At 37.9% G+C, this 23,938-nt stretch overlaps 1 protein-coding gene across 7 annotated transcripts in view; it reads right to left on the bottom strand.

Moving 5' to 3' along the window:
- Positions 1–23,938, bottom strand: part of Cdc42bpa (CDC42 binding protein kinase alpha) — a 217,125-nt gene that overhangs the window by 77,685 nt on the left and 115,502 nt on the right. For all 7 annotated transcript variants that reach the window (XM_055608986.1, XM_055609009.1, XM_055609024.1 and 4 more), the window contains 6 exons: positions 23,090–23,183; positions 19,023–19,223; positions 16,000–16,248; positions 13,874–13,953; positions 11,159–11,325; positions 8,605–8,727 (listed from right to left, as the gene is read on the bottom strand). In XM_055608986.1, the coding sequence (XP_055464961.1) occupies positions 8,605–8,727; positions 11,159–11,325; positions 13,874–13,953; positions 16,000–16,248; positions 19,023–19,223; positions 23,090–23,183 (914 nt within the window). The remainder of the gene's footprint in view (positions 1–8,604; positions 8,728–11,158; positions 11,326–13,873; positions 13,954–15,999; positions 16,249–19,022; positions 19,224–23,089; positions 23,184–23,938) is intronic.

Raw genomic sequence — 23,938 nt, 5'->3', positions numbered from 1 at the left:
ACACACACACACACACACACACACACACACACACACACACACACACAAAGAAGGCAACCTAAGGCAAAAATATAATGTAACTAAATCAATGAAAATTTCTGTAATTACTTAGAGTTAAATATGTGTATCCATAAAATGACATTTTAAAGAATATAGTGGAATGGAGAATAAAGAACTAATGTAACAATTTAAGGAACAAAGCATCTAATTAAAACATTAGAAACAAGTATTCATGGCTAAAGAGTGGTCCCTGGTGTAGACAACAGTGAAGTAGCTAAAGGAAAGCAAGAAACATTAAAACAACCTCAAAAAGCTCTGAAGAAGACAACAACAGCTAATACAAAGAGAACTGGTTTTTCCAAAGTGCAGAATGCAACAAAAGGAAAAGAAGCCATGTTCAAATACATGACCCATGTGGGTCACCAGATCTCCTGAAACCAAGGAATCTGATGACCCTAACCAGCAGGAAGCAGCTAAGAAAGAACTGTGCCCCTTTCCCACTAACCCTTTCTCCTACCCAGTGTTGGGAGTGTTGGAAAGGATTGGGGTGGAGTAGGGAGAAAAAAATAAAAGAAATGTAAATAAAAGTGTTTTTAAAGTATGCCAACAACTTTACATACTGATAAAAGTAGTGATATATAACAATCACAAGACAAACCATGATTGATAAATTAAATGAGAAAAGAAAAATATGTGCATCTATAACAACAGTCAAGGATTTAAAGAAGGAGAAAATCATACCATGTTTATGGATTGGGAGATTCAATATTATTAGTGTATCAATTATCAAGCTAGATGTGGTGGTACAAAATTCAGAAGCCTGAGACAGAATAATGGTTATCCTTCCTCATACAAGCAAAAGATTTCAATTATCCTCATGCTGATTAGAGCGATCATGCTCAGAATCCCATACACTGAGCACACTGACTAATGATCTTACTCAGGCATTAACGAAGAAAAATGAATACTTGTATCTACACATGAAAACCTGAATATAACTTCTTAGAGCAGTGGTTGTCAACCTTCCTAATGCTACAGCCCTTCCTCATGCTGTGGTGACCCCCACAACCATAATATTATTGCTACTTCATAATTGTAATTTTGCCACTGTTATGAATCATGATGTAAATATCTGTGTTTTCTGATGATCTTAGGTGACCCCTATGGAAGAGTCATTTGTCCCCAAAAGGGTTGAGAACCACTACTGTATTCTAAGATGCTAGTAATTCAGGATATTGGGTCTTCATATGCGACAGTGGTCATGTATACTCCTCTATGAAGAAAGGGTCTGCTTTAAGATAGTTACAAGTCTGTGAACTTGTGAATGCTAACGACATGCTAAACATGTAAAAGTATAAGAAATGAAACACTGGGGTAGCCTCCTGCTTCGCTAGAAATAAATCTCCCAACTCCACAAAAACTAACGTTTATTTACAAGCAAGATAAAAAAGTTCTGGTTTTGGAGAGTGGTTTTCTCTTATTGTAAAAATCCATTTGCCAACTTATTTGGCTGATCTCCACATATTTACTTATCTTTATTTTTTATTTTATTTTTATTTTTTTACTTATCTTTTAAAATAACTTATTACAGAACTCACATCTACCTTAGTAAACAACCAGTCTTTTAATATTTTCAGTGTCTTATCAAAACATGGGGAATAAAAGTCTTCATTCTACAAGGGAAGAAAATAATGAAGACACAGTATCTGGGGAAAAGATGTAAATTCCACTAGAGGGTCACGAAGATGATCAAGCTGTTTTGAAAATGGCAAACCACATCCAGCAGTATTTCTCTTCATTCTAGGTTCCGCAATAGCACTGACCAACACAGGTGAGTTTCTTTCATCACTGTTGGCACATTACCTGAGTAGCCAGCCACCAGGGCTGGTTCTACATTAGCAGAGATGGAGTGTACAGGTTTGACACCCAATAACAGGAATTTCAAAAGTATATTACACATAATAAAATTTCACTTAGAAAACAAAATACTCTTTATATTTCATATAAAAGTATCAAAAAGGGTATAAAATTCTTTTTACCTGTAGACACTCAACAAATGTATATTTACTATCTGTTATATGGTACCAGAAGCTAATATAGACACTAGAAATTTAGTAGAAAAATAAGTGTTGGCTCAGCCTTCTAAGAATTAAAATTGTAGTGAAAAAAGCAGATACTAGCAAAAGCCTAGAAATCACTAACTTTATTCTAATTTTTCTAGAAATTAGAAGAAGACAGTAACATGGAGTCTGATGTTAGTTGGTAGGTGTCTTACATGAGAAAACTGGAGGGAGGTTTTTGATACTCTTCTTCAGAGTCAAGCAGGTCTTGAGGGGCCTTGCATTTTCCCTCTAGCTTTAATGCAAAAGTATTTCAACTAGCTTCAGTCTAACAGTTAATGCAGTACAGCTTTATTTTCATTGTTATTGCCATGCCTCCAGTGCCCGATATAGTTCCTAGGACCCAAGCAAACAATTTATGTCTGAATAACAATGCAACCCCAAATATGGAATGTCCACCCTGAAAAAGTTTTGCCTTTTTTGTGTGTGGTGGAAAGTAAACAGAAGTGCAACTGACAGGGAAAGAGTACAGCCCTAAGCGCAATGGCTGGTCTAAGTGCCTAAGTTGAGTTTACTGAGACGGACAGAAATTGGGACTGCTGAAGCAGTTTCCTTAAACTAGTTGTATGGTGTTTTATGTGTGATTTAATTAAAATAAAGTGAATTTTCCAGTTAAAAAAATACATGCATGGTAATATAGAATTTTTTATCATAGCAGCTGACAACGATGTGCCTCAAGCTCTAACAGAGGCATGATTTTGCCAGCTGCAGGTAGCTTCTGTGATTGTGTGACACTCGGAATTCTGAGGACTTTTCAGAAGCATACAATATGCTAGAGCCCCGGTAGGTGGGTTGTGGGCTAGTTGGTTGGTTGGTTGCTTGTTGTTGTTGTTGATTGCAGTTTGTTAAGTAGTCGTGTATAGAGAAGAAACAACAAGAAAAAAAAAATCAGATATCTTGATGGCAAAGATCCAACTTGCCCCACAGAGCTCAATGCCCCTAATCAGCAGGAAGTAGTCTAACGGAAAAGTCACCTTTCCCCATCCCTGACGTTATTCAGGGATCTCTCTTCTTTCCTCTCTATCCTTTTTTCTCTCAGATCTAGTGTCAGAGGGTTGAAAGGGGAGAAGAAAAGGGGTGGAGAAGGGTGGAAGAAAGAACCCACAAAGTAGCAAATGCTGGCTACATGTTAACAGTGAAAATAAGCAACTGTATAACTGCTATGGGAAATAGTATATTTGATTCCTTTGAAAAAAAATTAAACAATATATAATACACAATTTCACTACAATGTATATATCCAAAAGCAGTAAAAATAAGAACCTACTAGAACACTGTATGTGTTCATAACTGCATTATTACTCATATCCACAGGGTAAAAGTAACCCATGTGTCCAACAACAGATGAAGGCAAAAGCAAAATCTATTATATGAATATAATGGAACATTACTCAGCTTTTAGAGATTTCTAATGCATCCTATAACATGGATGATACTTAGGAACCCTACACTACATGAAACAAGCCAAACAGAAAACAACGAATACATGTACTTCTATTATATGAAGTTACTGGAAAAGTAAAATTTATGGAAGCAGAAAGTAGAAGATTGAGGAACTAGAAAAAGTTATTATTTCATTTTTGTTCCATTTTGAGATGATGAAAAAGATAGTGATGACATTTGTACAAGATGTGAAAGTGGTTAATACTACTCAGTGAAGTATTAAAACTGTTAAAATGGTAAATTTTGATCAATATATTTTACCATAATTTTTAAAAAGATGATGAAGGAATGAAGGAAGAACAGACGACAGGTATTGGAGAAATGAAAGAATACAGAAGAGACTATCATATATCCAACACAAGAAACCTCGTAAGGTAAGAACACTTCCAAAGCAAGAGAACTCTTTCTCTTAACAGTGTTTTTACCGAATTTGCTAAGTTTATTCCAGCACTGGAAAAGGATCTTAAAGTATGAGTCACGAGCAGCCTGACAAGTGTTAGATGCAGGAAGGCAGTGGGAAAAGAGCGAAAGAAGGAACTAGTAGTAACAAATTTCCCCAGACAGGGTGACGTTCTCCACGCTATGTCAAAAATGGAAGTTGGTTAGATTTTCCTGAGCTAACACAATAAACAGAAATTTTAGGAAATGGTAGAGATGGTTTTAAAGTGACATTTCACTTATTCATCAACAAATACTGATTTGGGCTTTTAATGAGCCCAGTCTAATTCTACAGGTATGTGGAACATACTAGTGAATAAAATAAAAAACATAGATCAATTCATAGCTCCTGTTTTCAAAGAGCTTGTGCTTTTATGGTAAGGTAAAGAAAGACAATGTACAGACACAAATATGTTAATAATAAAACATGTTATGGATGAGTAGGGGGTTACAAAATGTTTGCAACAAATGAACAAGCATATGCAGACAGACAGGCAGAAGACAAAAAGATGGTTGACAGGTAAACAAGTGAAATGGGGAAAACTAAAATAGAAGTTTGAAAGGAGAAAAATAAAATAGATGGCCAGGGACTCATGTATATGAAGGATAAGCACTAATGGGATCTAAAACTAATTTGATATGGGTAGGATCAGGGCATAATAAAGAAAGTAGTTACTAGAAATGAAGCAATGGAGACAAACACATGCATGGAAATGAAGGACTTCAATCAGCATTGAGAAATTCTTACTTTATCCTGAAAACACTGCAGCGTGTTTATTAAAGCTGCAACATAAACAGATCCCTATCTGAAAAAGCTGACTCCAGTGACTTCTGTTTTTGGCAAAAGATAATCTACATAGTTCCATTAAGAGAAAATAAAAACCCTAGACATCATATTTAAAATGAATAAATGATCAATGAATAAGTAAGAAATGATGAAATGTGGTAAGACAATTTGGAACATTGGGACCTGAGGAATAAAAGTGTGAGCTCCAACGTTTTCTTTTCATGTATCCCAGAAATGGACCTGTCCCATAAGGAGACCAACAAAATTAAAACCTCTGAGCCCAGGGGTCCTGAAGAGACTGATGCACCAACCAAGGACCATGCGTGGAGAGGACCCTTGCTCAGATGTAGCCTATTGGCAGCTCAGTCTCCATGTAGGTTCCTGAGTAAGGAGAGCAGGGGCTGCCTCTGTCATGAACTCGGTTGCCTGCTTTTTGATCACTTGCCCCTGGCAGTGTGGCCTTGAGAGGCCACAGAGGAAAAGGACCCAAGTAGTCCTCATGCGACTTAAGCTATGGGAAGATGGCAAAGGACTAGAACTCCCCATTTCAGTGGACTAGAGGAAGGGGATGGGGGGGGGAAGAGGTAGGGAGGGTGGGATCTGGAAGACTTGAGGGAAGAGGGCTTCAATAAGGATATATAATTGAATAAACGCTGAAAAAAATTTTTCAAAAAAGATGGCAACCCAGAAAAGCCAACAAGTAAAAGGGGGGAAAAAGGCCCCTATCACCCCAAATCTTGGTCTTCCCAGACAAAGGACCAAGAAAGGGCTGTCGTATATTCTATTAGTGAGGAAGGAGAAGAGAGCACCTTTAGGAGAGTAACTACAAGTTACTTTTATATATTTCAGTAAGAACAGCAGCTGGATTTAAAAGGAAGATAAATTGTTAAAAGCACAAAGTCTAGAGCACTAAAATGAGTTAAAGGGTGTGAAGCTTTGTATGAGATGGCCAAGAAGACCTGATTAGAGCCAAACAGGCTTGAGGAAGTAAGGCCCATGATGACAGTCTAGCTACCTAATCTCTACGAGACCTTTTTCCTTTGGGAAAAACATGCTGGGCAATATTGTTTATTTCATTTTCTTGCTTTTAATACACTGTATCTAACACAAATAATCTATAATAGGCCAAGTATTAAGAAACAATGGCTTCTAAAGTATCTGACTTATTTCAGAAAAGAGACCCCAGACTCTCTCATAGAGATAAAAGCTAATCAAGAACACTCCAGCTCCTTTTCAGTGGCTCTGGGAACAAAGGACATCATATAATGAACAGCTGGTAAGATACCTGCAAGGTCCAACAGTAGCTGGTGGCCAAATAACTTAACAGTCAGCAATGAGTCAGTATCAGCAACTAAGCCAGAATCAGATATGAATAGAGGCAGGCTTTAACTATACTTGTGTGTGGACAAGCATGAACAAAACATTTTTTATGCCCAAGAAGGATCTATATTTAATTTCCATTGGTATGAAACAACAAACTTGGGAGTCACTGCCCAAGGTTGGTCTTTGATGACTATAAGTATCTGATAACTTAGGTCTTTGCACCCCTCCTGTTAAGCAGGCCATGATAGGTTCTGTCATTCTCCAAAACCCTGCACCATTAACAACAGTGGTACATCTACACAATGGAATATTACTCAGCAATGAAAAAGAAGGAAATCATGAAATTTGCAGGTAAATCCTATCCAGTGGGAACTGGATAGGATCATCCTGAGTGAGCTATCCCAGAAGCATAAAGACACATACAGTATATACTCACTCATATAGACATATATTATAGGATAAACCTACTAAAATCTGTACACCTAAAGAAACCAATCAAGAGGGAGGACTCTGACTAAAATGCTCAATCCCCATCGTGAAAGGCAAAGCGGATGGACATCAGAAGAAGAAGAAAATAGGAAACAAGTTAGGAGCCTCTCACAGAGGGCCTCTGAAAAGCTCTGCCCTGCAGACTATCAAAGCAGATGTTGAGACTTACGGCCAACTGTTGGGCTGAGTGCATGGAATCTTATGAAAGAAGTGGGAAATAGTAAGATCTGGAGAGGACAGGAGCTCCACAAGGAGAGCAACAAAACCAAAAAACTTGAGCTCAGGGGTCTTTCCAGAGACTCATACTCCAACCAAGTACCATGCATGTAGATAACCTAGAACCCCTGCACAGATGTAGCCCATGGCAGTTCAGTCTCCAAGTAGGTTACATAGTAATGGGAAGAGGGACTGCCTCTGACATGAACTGACTGGCCTGCTCTTTGATCACCTCCCCCTGAGGGGGGAGCAGCCTTACCAGGCCACAGAGGAAGACAATGCAGCCACTCCTGATGAGATCTGATAGACTAAGATCAGAAGGAAGGAGAGGAGGACCTCCCCTATCAGTGGACTTGGGGAGGGGCATGGGCGGAGAAGGGAAAGGGAAAGTGGGATTGGGAGGGGAAGAGGGAGGGATTTATGGAGGGATACAAAGTGAATAAAGTGTAATTAATGAAATTTTTAAAAAAAGAAAAAACAACAGTAAAATAAAACAAAAAGCTCTTAGAAAACTACTATATTTGATTTAAACATCACAGAAACTCACATAACATGGTGGTACACACTTTCAATCCCAGCATTTAGGAGGCAGGGGTAGGCAGATCTCTGATACCTCTTTATCCCCATGCTGACCCCTGTCAACCATGGGAGATGAATCTGCACTTTCAACCTGAGGCTAAAATGAGACGCCAAAGCACACCCACAAAGGTGGAGTTCTCAAAACAAACAAGCAAGCAAACAAACAACGCACACATACAAAACTGGTAAGGATTACGAGATTCCCAGGGTTAGTGGAGAACAAACTAGGACTTTACTTTTGCTCCATCTAACAATTAAAGAGATCTCAGTGTGCACATGAACACAACAATGACGGGTAAGCAAGACATTCCTAGAGGATGCAATAGTGGCACTCACACCTTGGCAGGAGCCAACAGCTGTCTAAGTAGATTTAAAGCCTGCTCAACAGGAAAGAAATCATGTCTGTCTAAGAATGAATACCATAACTACACAGAAAACCAACAACACTATAGAAAACCTCAAAAACATTCTTCAACAACAGGATCTAATCAGTATTTATAAAACAAACTATCTAGAATAGCAGGAATACACATTCATCACAAGTGGCTAGGGAACATAAGTTAAGAAAACTGTATCTTAGGCATAAAAACAAACCCTAAGGACTCTAAGAGAACTGAAGTCATCAGGTGGTATTACAAAACTGATGAGAAAAATAGAGTAGTTAATTCTTCAAACACAAAGCACTTTCTCAATTAGAGTCAAACTAAAAAAATGTAAAACATTTGAGCAAAAAAGAAAATACAACATACTGAAATTTTAGAGGGTACAGTAAAAAAAAAAATCAATGACAAATTTATAGCCCTCAATTCATGATTTATTTGTATGTGTGCTGTTCTCTTGTCTGCAGCAACCCTCTTCTTCAAACTTTACATCTACCTCCCAGTCATATACACCATTTTCCAGCCAAATTCTATCGCTAAAGTAGGTCTGTTAGTCATCTTTATTCTCTCTAGGTGGGTGTGCCTTCGATGTATTCTCTATGTACCACCCTTGATCTACTTTCCCAAAGCTCTTTCATCTGTGTGGCAATAGTGGCCTACATACTTATTTTCCAGATCAAAGTATGAACCCCATGAAATCAGCATGGATTTTTATTTGCCTTTTCCTCAGTGTCATATAACTCACAACATCAACAGGACTCAACAGTGATGTGTGAATAAAACCATTTCTTAAAATCTACTAAATTAATGATGAACCTCAAAAAGTTACCTGTTACTTGTTTTCTTAGTTTTTCAATCTCTTCTTTCAAGCTTTTAATTTCCAAATCTTTGCTTGCTGTTAGTGGACCATCAACAGTTGAATACTGCAAAGCTTGGACAGTCTGTGTTGACTCTGAAAAGAAAAAATTAAAGAATTAAAACCAGAGATTTAATTTTTTTTAAAACAAATGTCAACATATCTCGTCACAGTTTTTTAAAACAGTTCCACAGGTCAAAACTCATTGAAAACACTTAAGAATACATTAAAGCATACAGTTCCATTGAGAATATTTAAATCTTGTAAACAAGATACCCAAATAGACTCGAATGAAGGGACTTTCTAATATATGAGGTTTGGGGTTTGAAGCACTGTTCATCAACTATGACAAAGAATTAATTACTCAATCTTTCATGTTGTTTTTTTTTCCCTAATTAAGACCATCATCTTGAGACTAAAAGAAAATCACCCTTCAGATAATGTGTGAAGAACTAAGACATGAAGAAAAGTTTAGATGTACATATATATACACACACAGTGTAGACATGAAGACCTTCTGGGTTTTATAGAGGAAATTAAAGATCTATCTACAGGTGACTTTGGCTTAACAATTTAGTTAAAACATTTGATAAAATACAGATCAATTTATTTTTTAGATTTGTAAAATCTTCTCTTTTTTAATTTTTTAAAAATAATTTTTATTTTTTTCTATTAATCACAGGTTATTTACTTTGTATCCCAGCCGTAACCCCCTCCCTTATCCCCTCCCAATTCCACCCTCCCTCCCTCATCAACTCCCTGTCCCTTTCCAAGTCCACTGATAGGAGAGGTCCTCCTCCCCTTCCATCTGACCCTAGCTTATCAGGTATCTTCAGGACTGGCTGCAATGTCCTCCTCTGTGCCCTAGCTAGGCTGCTCCTCCATGGCGGGGGGAGGGAGGAGAAGGTCAAAGAGCCAGCCATCGAGTTCATGTCAGAAATAGTCCCTGTTCCCCTTACTAGGGTACCCACTTGGATACTGAGCTACTATGGGCTACATCTGAACAGGGGTTCTAGGTTATATCTATATATGGTCCTTGGTTGGAGAAACAGTCTCATAAAAGACCCCTGTGCCCTGATATATTTTGTCCTTGTGGAGCTCCTGACCTCTTCAGGTCACACTAACCCCCTTCTTTCATATGATTCCCTGCACTCTGCCGAAGGTTTGGTTATGAGTCTCAGCATCTGCTTTGATACATTGCTAGGTAGAGTCTTTCATAGGCCCTGTCCTGTTACTTGTTTTCTCCTACTTCCAATGTCCATCCCATTTGCCTTTCTAAGTGAGGATTGATCATCTTACCCCGGGGCCTCTTTCTTGTTTACTTTCTTTAGGTGTACAGATTTTAGAATGTTTATCCTATCTTATAGGTCTAGTACCCACTTATAAGTGAGTATATACCGTGTGTGTCTTTCTGCTTCTGGGATACCTCACTCAGGATAATCTTTTCTAGATCCCACCATTGTCTGCAAATTTCATGATTTCCTTGTTTTTAATTGCTGAGTAATATTCCATTGTGTAGATGTACCACAATTTCTGTATCCATTCCTCCGTTGATGGAGATCTGGGTTGTTTCCAGGTTCCGGCTATTACGACTAAAGCTGCTACAAACATGGTTGAGCAAATGTCCTTGTGTACTTGAGCATATTTTGGATATATGCCTAGGAGTGGTATAGCTGGATCTTGAGGAAGCGCTATTCCTAATTGTCTGAGAAAGCGCCAGATTGATTTCCAAAGTAGCTGCACAAGTTTACATTCCCACCAGCAATGGAGGAGGGTTCCCTTTTCTCCACAACCTCTCCAGCATGTGTTGTCACTTGAGGTTTTTATCTTAGCCATTCTGATGGGTGTAAGGTGAAATCTCAGGGTCGTTTTGATTTGCATCTTCCTGATGGCTAAGGACACTGAGCATCTCTTTAAGTGTTTCTCTGCCATTCTATATTCTTCTACAGAGAATTCTCTGTTTAGCTCCGTACTCCATTTTTTAATTGGATTGCTTGATTTATTGCCTTTTAACTTCTTTAGTTGTTTATATATTCTGGATATCAGCCCTCTGTCAGATATAGGGTTGGTGAAGATCCTTTCCCAGTCTGTAGGCTGTCATTTTATTCTGATAAGCTAGGGTCAGATGGAAGTGGAGGAGGACCTCCCCTATCACTGGACTTGGAAACAGGCAGGGAGGAGATGTGAGAGGGAGGGTAGGATTAGGAGGGAGGGAGGGAAGTAGGGAGGGAGGGAGGGGGCTATGGCTGGGATACAAAGTAAATAACCTGTGATCAATTTATCTTGAAGTTGTATATAGAATATGAGTACTATATGAGGTGTTTGCCAATTACTAGCAAAAGAAGAACAATTCATATATAAAAAAAAAAAAATGAAACCACCTTTTGTCCTAAAATAGTTTTTCTGCTATTTATGGAAGACTCATTCTGAAAAGAAAACAATCCCTTATAATGCATCTTGTAACACTCTAAGTTCAATTCAAACAAATAAACAAAAAACCAAGAACACAAACCATCAAAATATTTACCTTGAAGTTTTCTAGTAAGTTCAAGCTTTTCCTGTTCCAGCCGCTTAATTCTTCTTTCATAAGCTTCAGTTGCTAAGTTATTATCTAGAGTCCTCTGGACATTTACATCAAGATCCAGTGAGGTGGGACCGGCTGTGACTCTTAAACAGCTCCGATCAGAAAGAACACTGAATGAAAAAGATATGTAGGTTCATATTGCAATAAAGTTTGAAGAAAAAAAGAATTTTAAACTTCTTCATGTAAGACACAGATTTGAATATCTATAATAAAACATCTAGAATCCCACAAAATGACTATAAATTTTTTTCTGAAAAATTACCATAACCTATTTGTAGAAGTATTTTTAAATGAAAACTTATATCGCCAAATTATCTTTAAACTTAAAACTCCATAAATTATAAAGTGAAGTTTACTGAAGGGCTATTAGTTTAAAACAATCTGACAAGTGAAGTTAAAACCACCAGCATGTATTCATTAATAGAAACTGAAATTCAAGACTTTAAAATGAGGTGCTTTTCTGACTGCACACTAAGGGTAGTTGAGATGACAGACATCCATCAGTGAATCACCCCTAGATAAAGAACCACAGCATCTAATGAGAGCTGAGAGAGGAAAGATCAGTCTTTCTGAGAGATGAAATGCCTAAATGTTTATCTAGTTCTAAACAGCCCCAAAGTCATATGCACACAAGTAACACTGAATGGACTCAAAGAAGTATGTATGTATTTATAGGTGTGTGTGTGTGTGTGTGTGTGTGTGTGTGCATGAATGGGAATGGGAAGGAGGCCATGAGAGGAGTTGGCTGAGTGGGCACAGGAGTAACCGGAAGAAGGAAAGAACAGGGCATAATGCTGTAATTGCATTTTAATTAAAAAAATTAAACAGACAAAATTTCATGCCAATATTTTATATTCTACCAACAGGGACAGAGTACATAAAATATTCAGTACATTAGAAAGCATTAACTTCTAAAGAGAAAATATGAAGCAGGAAAGATGTGCTGAGAGGGAGAAGATAAAACTTGAGGTGGAGTAACAGAAAGCGGTGTTTATGACAGTAACTAAGGAAAGCCAAGGCGGTGTGAGGATGAAGACCATTCCAAGAGCAGAAGCCTGGGCATCCAGACACCAGGGCCGTCGGGGAGGCTCATGCAAGAGCAACATGGACAACAACTGGAAGAGCAGTAGGGAACAGAAAGACGACTGAGTCAGTTGTACAGGCTTTAGAAGAACTTTGGTTTGCAGCTAACACAGAAAGAAACAGGAATTAGGGAGTAGAGAGACTTGGCCATGAACAAGGAACATAGGTTAGCTTATCTTCCTACAGGGCAATTTTGATAGATGTAGAAAACAAAAGTTATAAAAATATTCCACAGGAAGCAAAGACAGATCTCAAATAGAAGACAAGGGATTCTCCACAAGAGACACACTTTCATGTCATTAGGAAACAAAGTTCCATGGCTGAGCCCCACACTCTAATATTCAGAAATCAGGAAGAGGAGGCCTCAGGGTTAGACTGAGGAATGGACACAAAGATAAATGCTTTGGGTGTGGAGCAGCCAAGGTGAGAAAAGGCAACTAAGACTAGAACTAAGAAATAGTCCCTCCACTTAGTAACACAGGAGCCACCGGTGATGTTGCCTAACCAGTTTGCATGAGGTGCCGGGGCACAAACCTGAAATGAGTGGATTCAAGGAAGAACAGTATTTAAATGATGGGCAGTGAAGAGAAGTAATTTGGCTGTGCAGCAAAGAAATAATTGGTATGAGGTACAAGATCTAGAAGGTTCTGTATTCTAAAATGGAAGAAATAATTATGTGTCTGGTAAGATAGCTGGGCAAGGTGTAAAGAAGTGGATGGCACATAAATGAGAAAAGCTGTGACATAAAAGTGAACAGCATATTAGGACAAGCAGAAGGAGATGGAAGGAGCATCCAGGCATCACCCTTGAAAAGAAGAGCCTGTGTGAGTCTGAGGGACACAGAAAATGGTAGCAGGAACTTGCAGCTGGTATCTGCAGCTGATGTCAGTCTTCAGGGAGGCAGAAGCAAGATCATCAGCTGAGGATGAGGGTCACCATAGATTGCAAGGGCAAGAATGAGGTGTGAAATGGTCACCTAAGTACATACAGAGCAAAACAAACCAGGGTGACTCCATACGTGTACCACACTGCATATGGTACTAGGAACTGCTGAACCTCAGTTTAAAGCTAGTCTGATTGCTAAGAAACATCTGTTTGCTCCAGCACTTTGAACTGCTTAGGTTAAAAAACAAAGTGAACATTCACTCACAAAGAAAGTCCAGCAGCTGAGAGATAGCCAAAGGGACTGACATGGCCCACAGGAGCTGACTGCAGTGATTCCTCTGGGACTAAGAGAGGAGGGACCAGAGGACAGAAACATGGAGAGTAGAGAGTGCTGTGGACACTGGGGTGGAAATGTTGGTGCTTGACATATGCAGAGTATTCATTAAGTGCCCTGGTGCTGTTTCCTGCCCTGTTTCCATCAGGTTCAACCTTCACGTCACTTGTCCTCATCTCCCTCCAAACAGTTGGTTCTTGAGTAGTTTATTATACTTAGAATAACAAAATGGGCTTATCATTTATTTTTTATACATTTAAATCCAGCTCTATGCCATAACTACAACCATACATTCCATTTTCAAGCTTCAACTTACTTACATAATTACCCAAATTATGTTGACTTTTGAAACTTACCAGCTACTAGTATATGTAAAACCAACAAATGGTAGATGATGGCCAGAAAATGCAGTATGTGTTGGTGGGGGCATTGTTTCCTAAGAGAAAATAAAAAGAATACCAATCTGGTAAGAAATCTATAGTTATGACCCATAGATTAGACTACAAATTTTAACTGTCAATGGGCATATGCAACCACTCAATTTAGAGACAGTGACAAGTTTGACAGAGATGGTGATATAAAATGCAGACTCTGAGCACTGCTACTACAAAACTCTAATAAACAAGCATAAAGGTTAAAAGCCTAATTAAGAATGAAATTATGGGGCTGGAGAGATGGGTCACTGTTAAGAGCACTGTCTGCTCTTCCAAAGGACCTGAGTTCAATTCGCATCACCCACATGGCAGCTCACAACTATCTTCAATTCCGTGGATTCTGACACCTTCTTACAATTGCACAAAAAATAAAATTAAATTAACTTAAAAAAATTAAATTATACGGCCAGGAGTGGTGGCACACTTCTCTAATCCCAGCACTTGGGAGGCAGAGGCAAGCAGGTCTACCATACCAGCCAAGGACAGCCCAGGGGTCTGTTATACAGAGAAACTGTCTCAAAAAAACCAAAGGGGAAAAAAGTGAAATTACAGTCATTTTCTACATATTTTGTATCTGAAAATTTGTCTAGTTTTTTTTAATAGAGAAAAGGCTTAACTATGTAGCCCAGACTGGCCTCAAACTTATGATCTTCCTATGTCTGCCTCAAAGTGCTGAAATTATAGGCATGTTTTATCACAGTTTTCAAGCTAAATTTATTTGCAAGTGGAAAACAGGTATCATCAGTGCTTATGAGGTCCTTGAAGAAGTGTGTAGAGCATAGGGGATGAGTGCTGTCCTCTGCGCCTCATGCTGAGACTAGACATGAACACTCTTTTCTCACAGTGGAAGCAGATGTCCTGGGCACACTCTAAACATCTGTGCCTTTTATGATAGTATTTATGTATAAAGAACTGCTGTCTGATCACTGCTTTTTTTCTCTTTTTTTTAATTTCAAGACGGTCCTGCTATCTAGCCCAAGCTAGCCATGAACTCAAGATCCTTTCCCGTCATTCTTCCAAGTGATAGAGTTATAGGCGTGTGATTCCACGCCTGGCTCGCATATGATGTTGTAAAGGAAAATGGTAATCATGTGCCTTTACAGAGCAAACAAGTGTCAGATAAACTGTTTAGGGAGTTAACTGCTGACAGTCATGAGCTCAGTGTTAATGAACTAGTATATATGATTATGCACAGTATCTTTAAATAGAAGTACATATAAACACTGTTGAATAAAAGTACATTCAACATTGTTGAAAATTTAAATAGAAGTACATTCAACATTGTTAAAAATGTGACCAGAGGCAAACCACACCCTTGTTTCTTTAAGATTATACTTACATTTCTCCTTTTCTTCCTCCCTCCAACCCCAACCATATGCCCCTCCTCACTCTTTAAGGGGCCTACACAGCAATGGTCAATGTCACCTAACTTGGTGTTCACCATAACTTTGTAAAATATTAACTACTGTGAATAATGAAAATCAACTGAATGTTTACTTAACTTAGAATGACTCAGAATTTCTGTCAACAATGAATATAATTTTAAAAAACTGGCAAGGAAAATCTAAAATCCTAGCTCCTTCTTGTGATATTTAAATAGTTTAACAGCTCTTTATTTATCTTGAACATAGTACTTAATGGTAAAAGGTGATATAAAATTAATATAAAATTAAATTCAGCATTGAACTAAAACCAAAGATATAAAATTACTGAATAAATTAACAGCTTAATAACTACTGTATAACTGCTAAGAGAAAAACAGTACTGGCACCAAACTAATGAATAAAAAAATGTTACTTTATAACCATACTTAAAAGAACCAGAAGGAGCCAAGTGCGGTGGTAAACACCTGTGATCCCAGCATTTGGGAGGCAGAGGCTGGTGGATCTCTGTGAGACCAGCCTGGTCTACAAAGCAAGTCCAGCACAGCCAAGGCTATACACAGAAACCCTGTCTCGAAAAAAACAAAACAAACAAACAAACAAGCAAACCAAACAAAAACAAAAAAGGAACAGAAGGACAGGACACCTTCTTAATGTCATACTCACAGAATTCTTTAAACAGTCATCATCCACATCAAAGTTTGATGTATCTGTTGGGCTACTAACTTCTGGAATGTACGGTGCCTCACAGTTTCGGATATTATCCCAATCAATTCCACTAAAGAATGGATGTTTCTTAAAATCTTCTATTCCATTTTGGCCAAGTCGATGTTCTCTGCTACAAATGAGTCTTCGGATAAGATCTTTAGCATTTTCAGACACATCAGTCACCTGGGGTGGAAACTGAAACCTCTCCTACAGAAAATAACATTTGTACAATGCAAATCAGCAATTATCTTACAAAATGGTGGCAAAATTATTTAAATGCATTTTCCTTTGAAAAAAATCTAGTATTTGAAGTCACAGAGCACTATACAGGGATAATGAGAAACAAATTCTTTTCCTAAAAGGATTTTTAAATCTCTAAGTTACTTCATGACAGATGAACTACAAAAAGATGCTATAGAGCAGTGGTTCTCAACCTTTGAGTCATGACCCCTCTAGAGGTCGCATATCAGATATCCTGAATATCAGATATTTACATTATGATTCATAACAGTAGGAAAATTAGTTATGAAGTAGCAACAAAATTAATTTATGGTTGGAGGTTAACACAACATGAGGAACTGTATTAAAGGGTCACAGAATTAGGAAGGTAGAGAACCACTGCTATAGAATATTAAGCTGCTGATAAAATGAGGTGGATCTGATTAAAAGTAGCAGAATATAACTCAGTATTTCAAAATAATGTAGATTATTGATAATGTTCATGTACAATATAAAATATCATTAAACATTTAATGTTAATCATTAAACATTTGAATATTTAACATGTATCTAGCACTATTCAAAGTGATTTACTTATTTAACCCATTTAATCCTCATAATAATCCTTTGGTAGGAAGTGATATTATGATAATTTTGTAGAAGAGGAAACTGCGGTTATAGGCATTTTCTCAATGTTATACAACTAACAATTGACAGTAAGGGTCTTGACCTGAACTCTCTCCAGCAGCATGCTACACTGAAGTGACTCCCTTCTGAATGGCAGACATGCTACAAATGCTACTACATACAACCTCAACTTCTCCCTTCCCTTCAGCTCTTTATAACTACTTACTGCGCTGTTGCTGCTGCTCAGTAGAAGACACAGTCTATAAAATTGATTTATATGTGTAAAACAACTAATTACATTTAAATCAGAATCAACTAAAAGGTATAGATTATCCTATTCTTCTGGCATATTCAGATTCATATTGCAGACTTTTGCAACTGTTCACAATCTTTTGAAACTAGAAAGTTACTCTTCTTTTGTACTGTTTATTCTGTTTAACTTAGTGCTGTATGATGACAGCTCTGCGATCTTGTTCCTGCTGTGTATCTAGATTTCAGCCAGTGGGCTGTGACCATTAACACTGGAGCAGATATACTCTATACACACCTTTGTTCTAGCTATCTCCACCAGGCTGACTTCTAGACCTAACCTTGTTCCATCAAAAGCTCTAACCATAATTTTAAGGCTCAAGATGTACAACTGTTAACTTTGTGACAAAAATTTACAATCTGTAGCCCTGTCAATAAAATCTGAGGAATGCCCATTACCCTGCCTTTATTGGAGTACAGAATACAATGTTTCATTTTGTCTTTGCCAGTTTGACAGAAGAATTTCAGTAAAAACAAAACAAAACTCTGATTGTTGTGTGTGTCCATGGTGGTGTGTGTGTGTGTTTCTATGTGTGGTGTTTATGTGTACGTGAGTGCCCTGTGTGTGTGTCATGCTGCCCGTGTGAAGGTCAGAGGACGGCTTTTTGTGGAGTCAGTTCTCCCCTTCCATCTTTCAGTGTGTTTTAGGAACTGAACTCGGGTCACAGGCCGGCACAGCAAGCGCCTTAGCAGCACAGTCATCATCTTGCTGCCCTCACACTTCATTTATTACTAAGAATGCAGATAATTTTCATATGCATGCTTGTCATGACTGTACATATTATATAGTAAAAACTCATTAAAGAGCTACTTTTGAGCTCTGTTATTCAACTATATAGACCAATTTTCTATATAGGAGTACTTCTAAACAAAATAAAGGAAAAAGTTAAAACTAATTATTCCATCGATTACGATTATGACTGTCCCCTAAGGCAAAAAATATGATGTTTTATTGTTTTGTAAAAAGTACTTTCTCAGATGCACACAGTATATACTCACTCATATAGACATATATTATAGGATAAACCTACTAAAATCTGTACACCTAAAGAAACTAATCAAGAGGGAGGACTCTTGCTAAAATGCTCAATTCCTATCCAGAAAGGCAAAGAGGATGGACATCAGAAGAAGGAGAAAAGAGGGAACAAGTCAGGAGCCTGCCACAGAGGACCTCTGAAAGGCTCTGCCCTGCAGACTATCAAATCAGATGCTGAGACTTATGGACAACCTTTGGGCAGACTGCAGGGAATCTTATGAAAGAAGTGGGAGACAGCAAGATCTGGAGAGAACAGGAACTCCACAAGGAGAGCAACAGAACCAAAAATTCTGAGCACAGGGGTCTTTCCTGAGACTGATACTCCAACCAAGGACTATGCATGGAGATAACCTAAGACCCCTGCACAGATGTAGCCCATGGAAGTTCAGTATCCAAGTGGGTTCCATTATAACAGAACAGAGACTGTCTCTGACATGAACTGATTGGCCTGCTCTTTGATCACCTCCCCCTGAGGGGGAAGCAGCATTACCAGGCCACAGAAGATGACAATGCAGCCACTCCTGATGTGATCTGATAGACTAAGATCAGAAGGAAGGAGAGGAGGACCTCCCATATTTAGTGGACTTGGGGAGGGGCATGAGTAAAGAAAGGGGAGGGAGGGTGGAACTGGGAGGGGAGAAGAGAGGGGCTTATGGGGGATACAAAGTGAATAAAGTGTAATTAATAAAATAAAATTTTAAAAAGTACTTTCTCTTTACTATCACATTACTTTACTATGATTTACTGTAAAAATTTGTAAAAAAAAAAAAAAAAAGTAAAATATACTAACTTTGTGATTCATGATTTTCCCATATGTCTCCACCAAAGATTCAGCATAGAATGGTGTTTCTCCATAAAGCATTTCATACATGCAGACTCCTAACGACCACCAGTCACACTCGGGTCCGTATCTGCCTTTTCCATCTTCCATTGCTTGAAGGATTTCAGGAGAAATATAATCTGGAGTTCCAACTGCCACTGAAGACTGGACCTAAAGAAGTTCATATTTTTATTAACATACCATATTAAAAAATAACTAAATTAAAAATAGCTACTTGAGATATACAGTAGATAAAATTATAACAAGACATATTTGCCACCTGAATTTAGTCTCCTGGTTTACAGAATGATTTTATATGGCCTTTATGTTATTAGTTTTCATAATCTTACAGAGCCTTTACTCTAGCTATGCATACAAGAGAACAATACTTTCTGAGTCATTAATATTAAAATGAATATTTCACTTACAACATTATTATTGTTTAATTTTGGTTTGGTTGTCAGAAACAAGGTCTTGCTATATATCTAAGGCTAGTCTCAAACTTGCAATAATCCTCCCTCAGCTTCCCAAGTGCTAGATTATAGCACTTTTATATCAATTTTCTTATTGTTTTTAAAAAAACATTTATCTGTGCAATCAAGCTATCATACATATGTATACACATATTATGAACTGAAAATTTACAATCAGATATGAAAAGAAACAACTCATTCAGATTAACACTGATAATAATTTTAAATTCCTAAATAGAAACCTAAGAACACTGAAGACTGAAGTTTGATTATATACATCAAATTCTTAGTTGTACTGGGCATAATGGCACACAGCTTAAATACCACCCCTAGGTGGATCTCTATACATTTATGGCCAGCCTGGTCTATAAAGCAAGTTCCAGGCCAGCCAAGGATATTATCTAACAAGACCTTGTCTCAGAAACAAAACCAACCAACCAACCAAACAAACAAACAAACAAAAAACCCACTTTATTGAAAAAAGTATAGACTTTAAAGCCAGGCATGGTTGCACACACCTTTAATCCCAGAACTCAGGAAGGCAGTCCAGGATAGCCAAGGCTACATAGAGAAACCTTGTCTCTCGGGGGGGAGGGGAGGAGTTATAGACTTTAAAACTAAAATTCTTAATTTTAAAAAGTTGTAAATATAATTACAAGTCAGACAAATGAAAACTATAAATTAATAAATGATCACCTTATTTTAAGTATCTGGAAGAACTCTACACTCTCACTAACAATGACTGGGGCTCTTAAATCATCCACAGATAACATTTACTGCTCTGATTGGCAGCAGCTGTCCTTCTGGGAAGGAGATGACATTATGATGGGGTCTCGGGGTTTTTGATTTGCACTTCTGTAATGATAGGTCTTATTGAGCACCTTTCATGTACATATTCCCTTTGTAAATCTTTGGAAAATTCCTCTTCTTCTTCACTGGGGCTGTTTTTTCTGTTGTTGAGCTTGTAAGCAAAGCTCTTGGAAAGAACTATATGTTTCCCTGAGCCTTCCGCACTGACTGGACAGGCCAGAGCCCAATTACAATCTACAGCTGCTCATCACAGATTCTTATCATGTGATCAGAAAAGTGACTGGCAGATACTGGCCCAGCTCCATATGCTGTCTGTTCATTCTGTCCACTGTGTCATCTGATGCACACAAGTTTTTGAGGAGGATATAATTTAACGTTGTGGAATAGGAGAGCTGTGATTCTGTGTTATTCTTTGTTATTCTCAAGAAATTTGCCAAATCCTACCATAAATATTGTTACTTATGTTTTCTAAGAGATTTTTAGTTTTGTTTTTTTACAGCTCTTTGACTTATTTTAAATTAATTTCTGTATGTGGTACAAAGTAAAATAAGTTGATTTTGACTGGGAATGTAGTGGGAAAGTGATTAACTCTACATTAAGTAAACTATCAATATTTTTTCTAAAAAACTAAAGAGAGGCATTAAAATATTTAAAAAATGTTATCTTCCAAGGATAAAGAGAGTAAATAAGCTAAAATTGAGCTGCACAGAAGGTGACAGGAAAGAAAAAAAAAAGAGAGAGAAACAGCAGCACTGTGCAAATAACAAGCCGAACCTACAGTAATAAACAGCACAAGGTACAGCCTAAGTCACAAGATGCAAGAGGAGAAAAATCACCTGCTAAAGGACACAGATTTAACACTGGGGAAACAAATAAAACCAAATGAATAAATGAGAGAGAAACCAGTTAAAATAATTTATTTAAGCAAGACAGACAGAAACGGAAGCACACAAGTTCAAAGTGGTAAGTGGCCAGACCTGAGAAGTACAGTGCTTGCCTCCTTACATCAGAGGCTTGATTCCAAGATCAAACCCCATTACTCTGGCCTCCCTGCCACAAGGTATTAACTCAACAAAACACAGGGAAAACATAACACCAAACAGACTTGCAAGCATTAAAAAAAATGTGAATGAAAATTAATCAATATAAAACTACCTGTAATATCAAACAGAAGAAAGCAAGTTCTAAACTGCATAAGAAACAGATAATGCCTTTCCTATGCAATTGTAAAGGTGGGGCATGGATATGCTGTTCCCTATGTAAGGCCAGATCATTCATTAGGCAGGATCACTTTCAAACTCTGGTTTGTTTTACCCAACTTAGCTTTGGACTGTTCGAAACACTAGAGCAGATACTAACTGTTACAAAGTTAATGGCCAAAACCTCATGGTTCTGGTTTGCCTCTAGCCCTGCTCCATGATGATGCTCGGGTATTCTCTTCTGTGTTCCGTGGGTACCACTCATCTATGGTCTACAGGGCAATTTGCAGATGGCCCAGTTTTTGTGGTTAGTTTGGGGGACCATCTTTGCACAGGGCCAGTACCGAGCCTCGCAGATCCCAGCAGCTAAAGCTACCTCGTATGCCGTGCCTTCTCCCACACGCTGAACAACTGTTATTCTGTGTTCTAACTCTGGCCATGTCACCAGTCAGGAATGGTCCCAAGTCTGGGCAATTGGGAGTCTGGCACACCTTAAGAGTTGGTACATGCCTCCACGGCCACTGCCTGAAAAAACTTGTTTTAAACAACATGCTTAGCTTTATAGTCATCTATAGGTAGGAAAGATAATTCAGTACCAATTATTTTTTTCAACATGGCCACTATACTGCATTTTCAAAAATCACCTAAGAATAAAATTTCAGAGTCAGATACTAGTCAAGAATAATGTGATACATTCTTAGCTTTGGAACTTATTGATGTTTTTAAGCAGTATGTATGGGGAGAAAGTTCAGTGGGTAAAGCACTTGCCCTGCAAGTGTGAGGACCGAGTTTGAATCCTCAGAACCCGGGTATAGACAGGCGTGGTACAGAATGCCTCTAATACAGTTTCCTACTGTAACAGGGGAAGCAAAGACAGGGGAATGCCCAGAAGCTATGTATACAGTGGTGAATAAGAGACTCTGTCTTACGTAAGGTGGAAAGCAAGGACCCAGTTGTCCTCTGACCTCAACATGCACCTATATCCACATACCCAAATGCAAGCGCATACACATACATACACACACCTATATACACCACAGATACACAAATAAAAAGCAGTGAATTTTGAGAATATACTTTAATGGAACAAGAACTTAAAGATTTAATCATCAAAAGTCAAGCAAATGGGAACACAAAACTAATGCTACACAGAGTCTTCTTGAAAAAAGTATTTGTTGAATATTGTCCCTCAGAACAACTACATCATCAGAAAAAAGTACAAATGAGGACAAAGTTGTGTTTTCTTTTTCTACATGAAGCTTACATTCTTTATCACTCTAAAAACTTAGAAACATTTCAAAAAAGTAATGTATCAGCTAAAAAGGAAGACAAAAAAGCTTTCAAAAGTGCCATTCTCAACCAAGCAGATGAACTGACTTGTGTGAGCAAGCCTCATTATGAGCAGGTATGCCCAGTGCTTTGTAGAAGGTGGTAACGCACAGACAAAATGGATGGCTGGATAGACAGACAGTGTAAGCAGAGGGTATCTGGAGCATAGAAGACATGCGAGGGAAATGTTTGTGAGTAGAATAATTCATAATGCATGTTTATTTACCGTTCCATCTTCCATCAGCTTCAGACAAGAACCAAAATCTGCTAAACGAATATGTCCATTCATATCCATCAATATATTGTCAGGTTTGATGTCTCTGAAAAAAATAATTAAGTTTTAGTTGGAAAATAATATACCTTTACAAAAAAGGTATATTTTTTTTATAAAAAAAAGATACCTTTTACATGAAAAACTTCAATTGCTTTAAAATAATATTCTAAAAGAGGCAATCAGATCTTTGAGTTTGAGGCCAGCCTGGTTTACAAAGCAAGTTCCAGAATGGCCAGGAATACACACAGAAACCCCGTCTTAAACTAAAGAACCTTAAAACTTGTTTAGAATTTTGCACTCTAAGAGCACCTAAGTGCTTGATATCCAGCCGAAGCTGCCCAGTGCGTGGTCCTTTACCTGTCTACAAACAAGGCAGCTAAGCCACTCGGAACTTACTCAAGGCCCCTGCAGGGTTTACAACCAGGCACTCTGCCTCCAGATTCCATATTCTACACTATTTATCAACATTCAGTCTTTAGTGACAATTTATCAGTGACTAAACTAGTGGCTTTCAATGAGGTCTTTGTGTTTTTGTTGACTTTTTAAAAACAATATTTGCCTATTAGTCATCCCTTATTTCTGTATTTTTTTCATTAGTTTTAATTAGCTTTATTTTACCTTTTTTCTTCTCTATAATTCAAGCTAATTTTGTCTTCTTTCCCAGCTCCCCAAGTTAGAGACTTAATTCATTTTTCACCTCATTCCTTTTCCAATATTTTCATTTAAGGTTAGAGATTTTATTTTACTGCAGAAGTTTATGGAGCCGTGTCACACAAGCGCTGATATGGAGCACTTTTATTT

Source organism: Psammomys obesus, unplaced genomic scaffold (genome assembly GCF_907164565.1).
Source record: "Psammomys obesus unplaced genomic scaffold, mPsaObe1.curated_primary_1811, whole genome shotgun sequence".
In the NCBI taxonomy this organism is placed as follows: Eukaryota; Metazoa; Chordata; class Mammalia; order Rodentia; family Muridae; genus Psammomys; species Psammomys obesus.
This window is presented reverse-complemented; position numbering and strand designations above follow the sequence as displayed.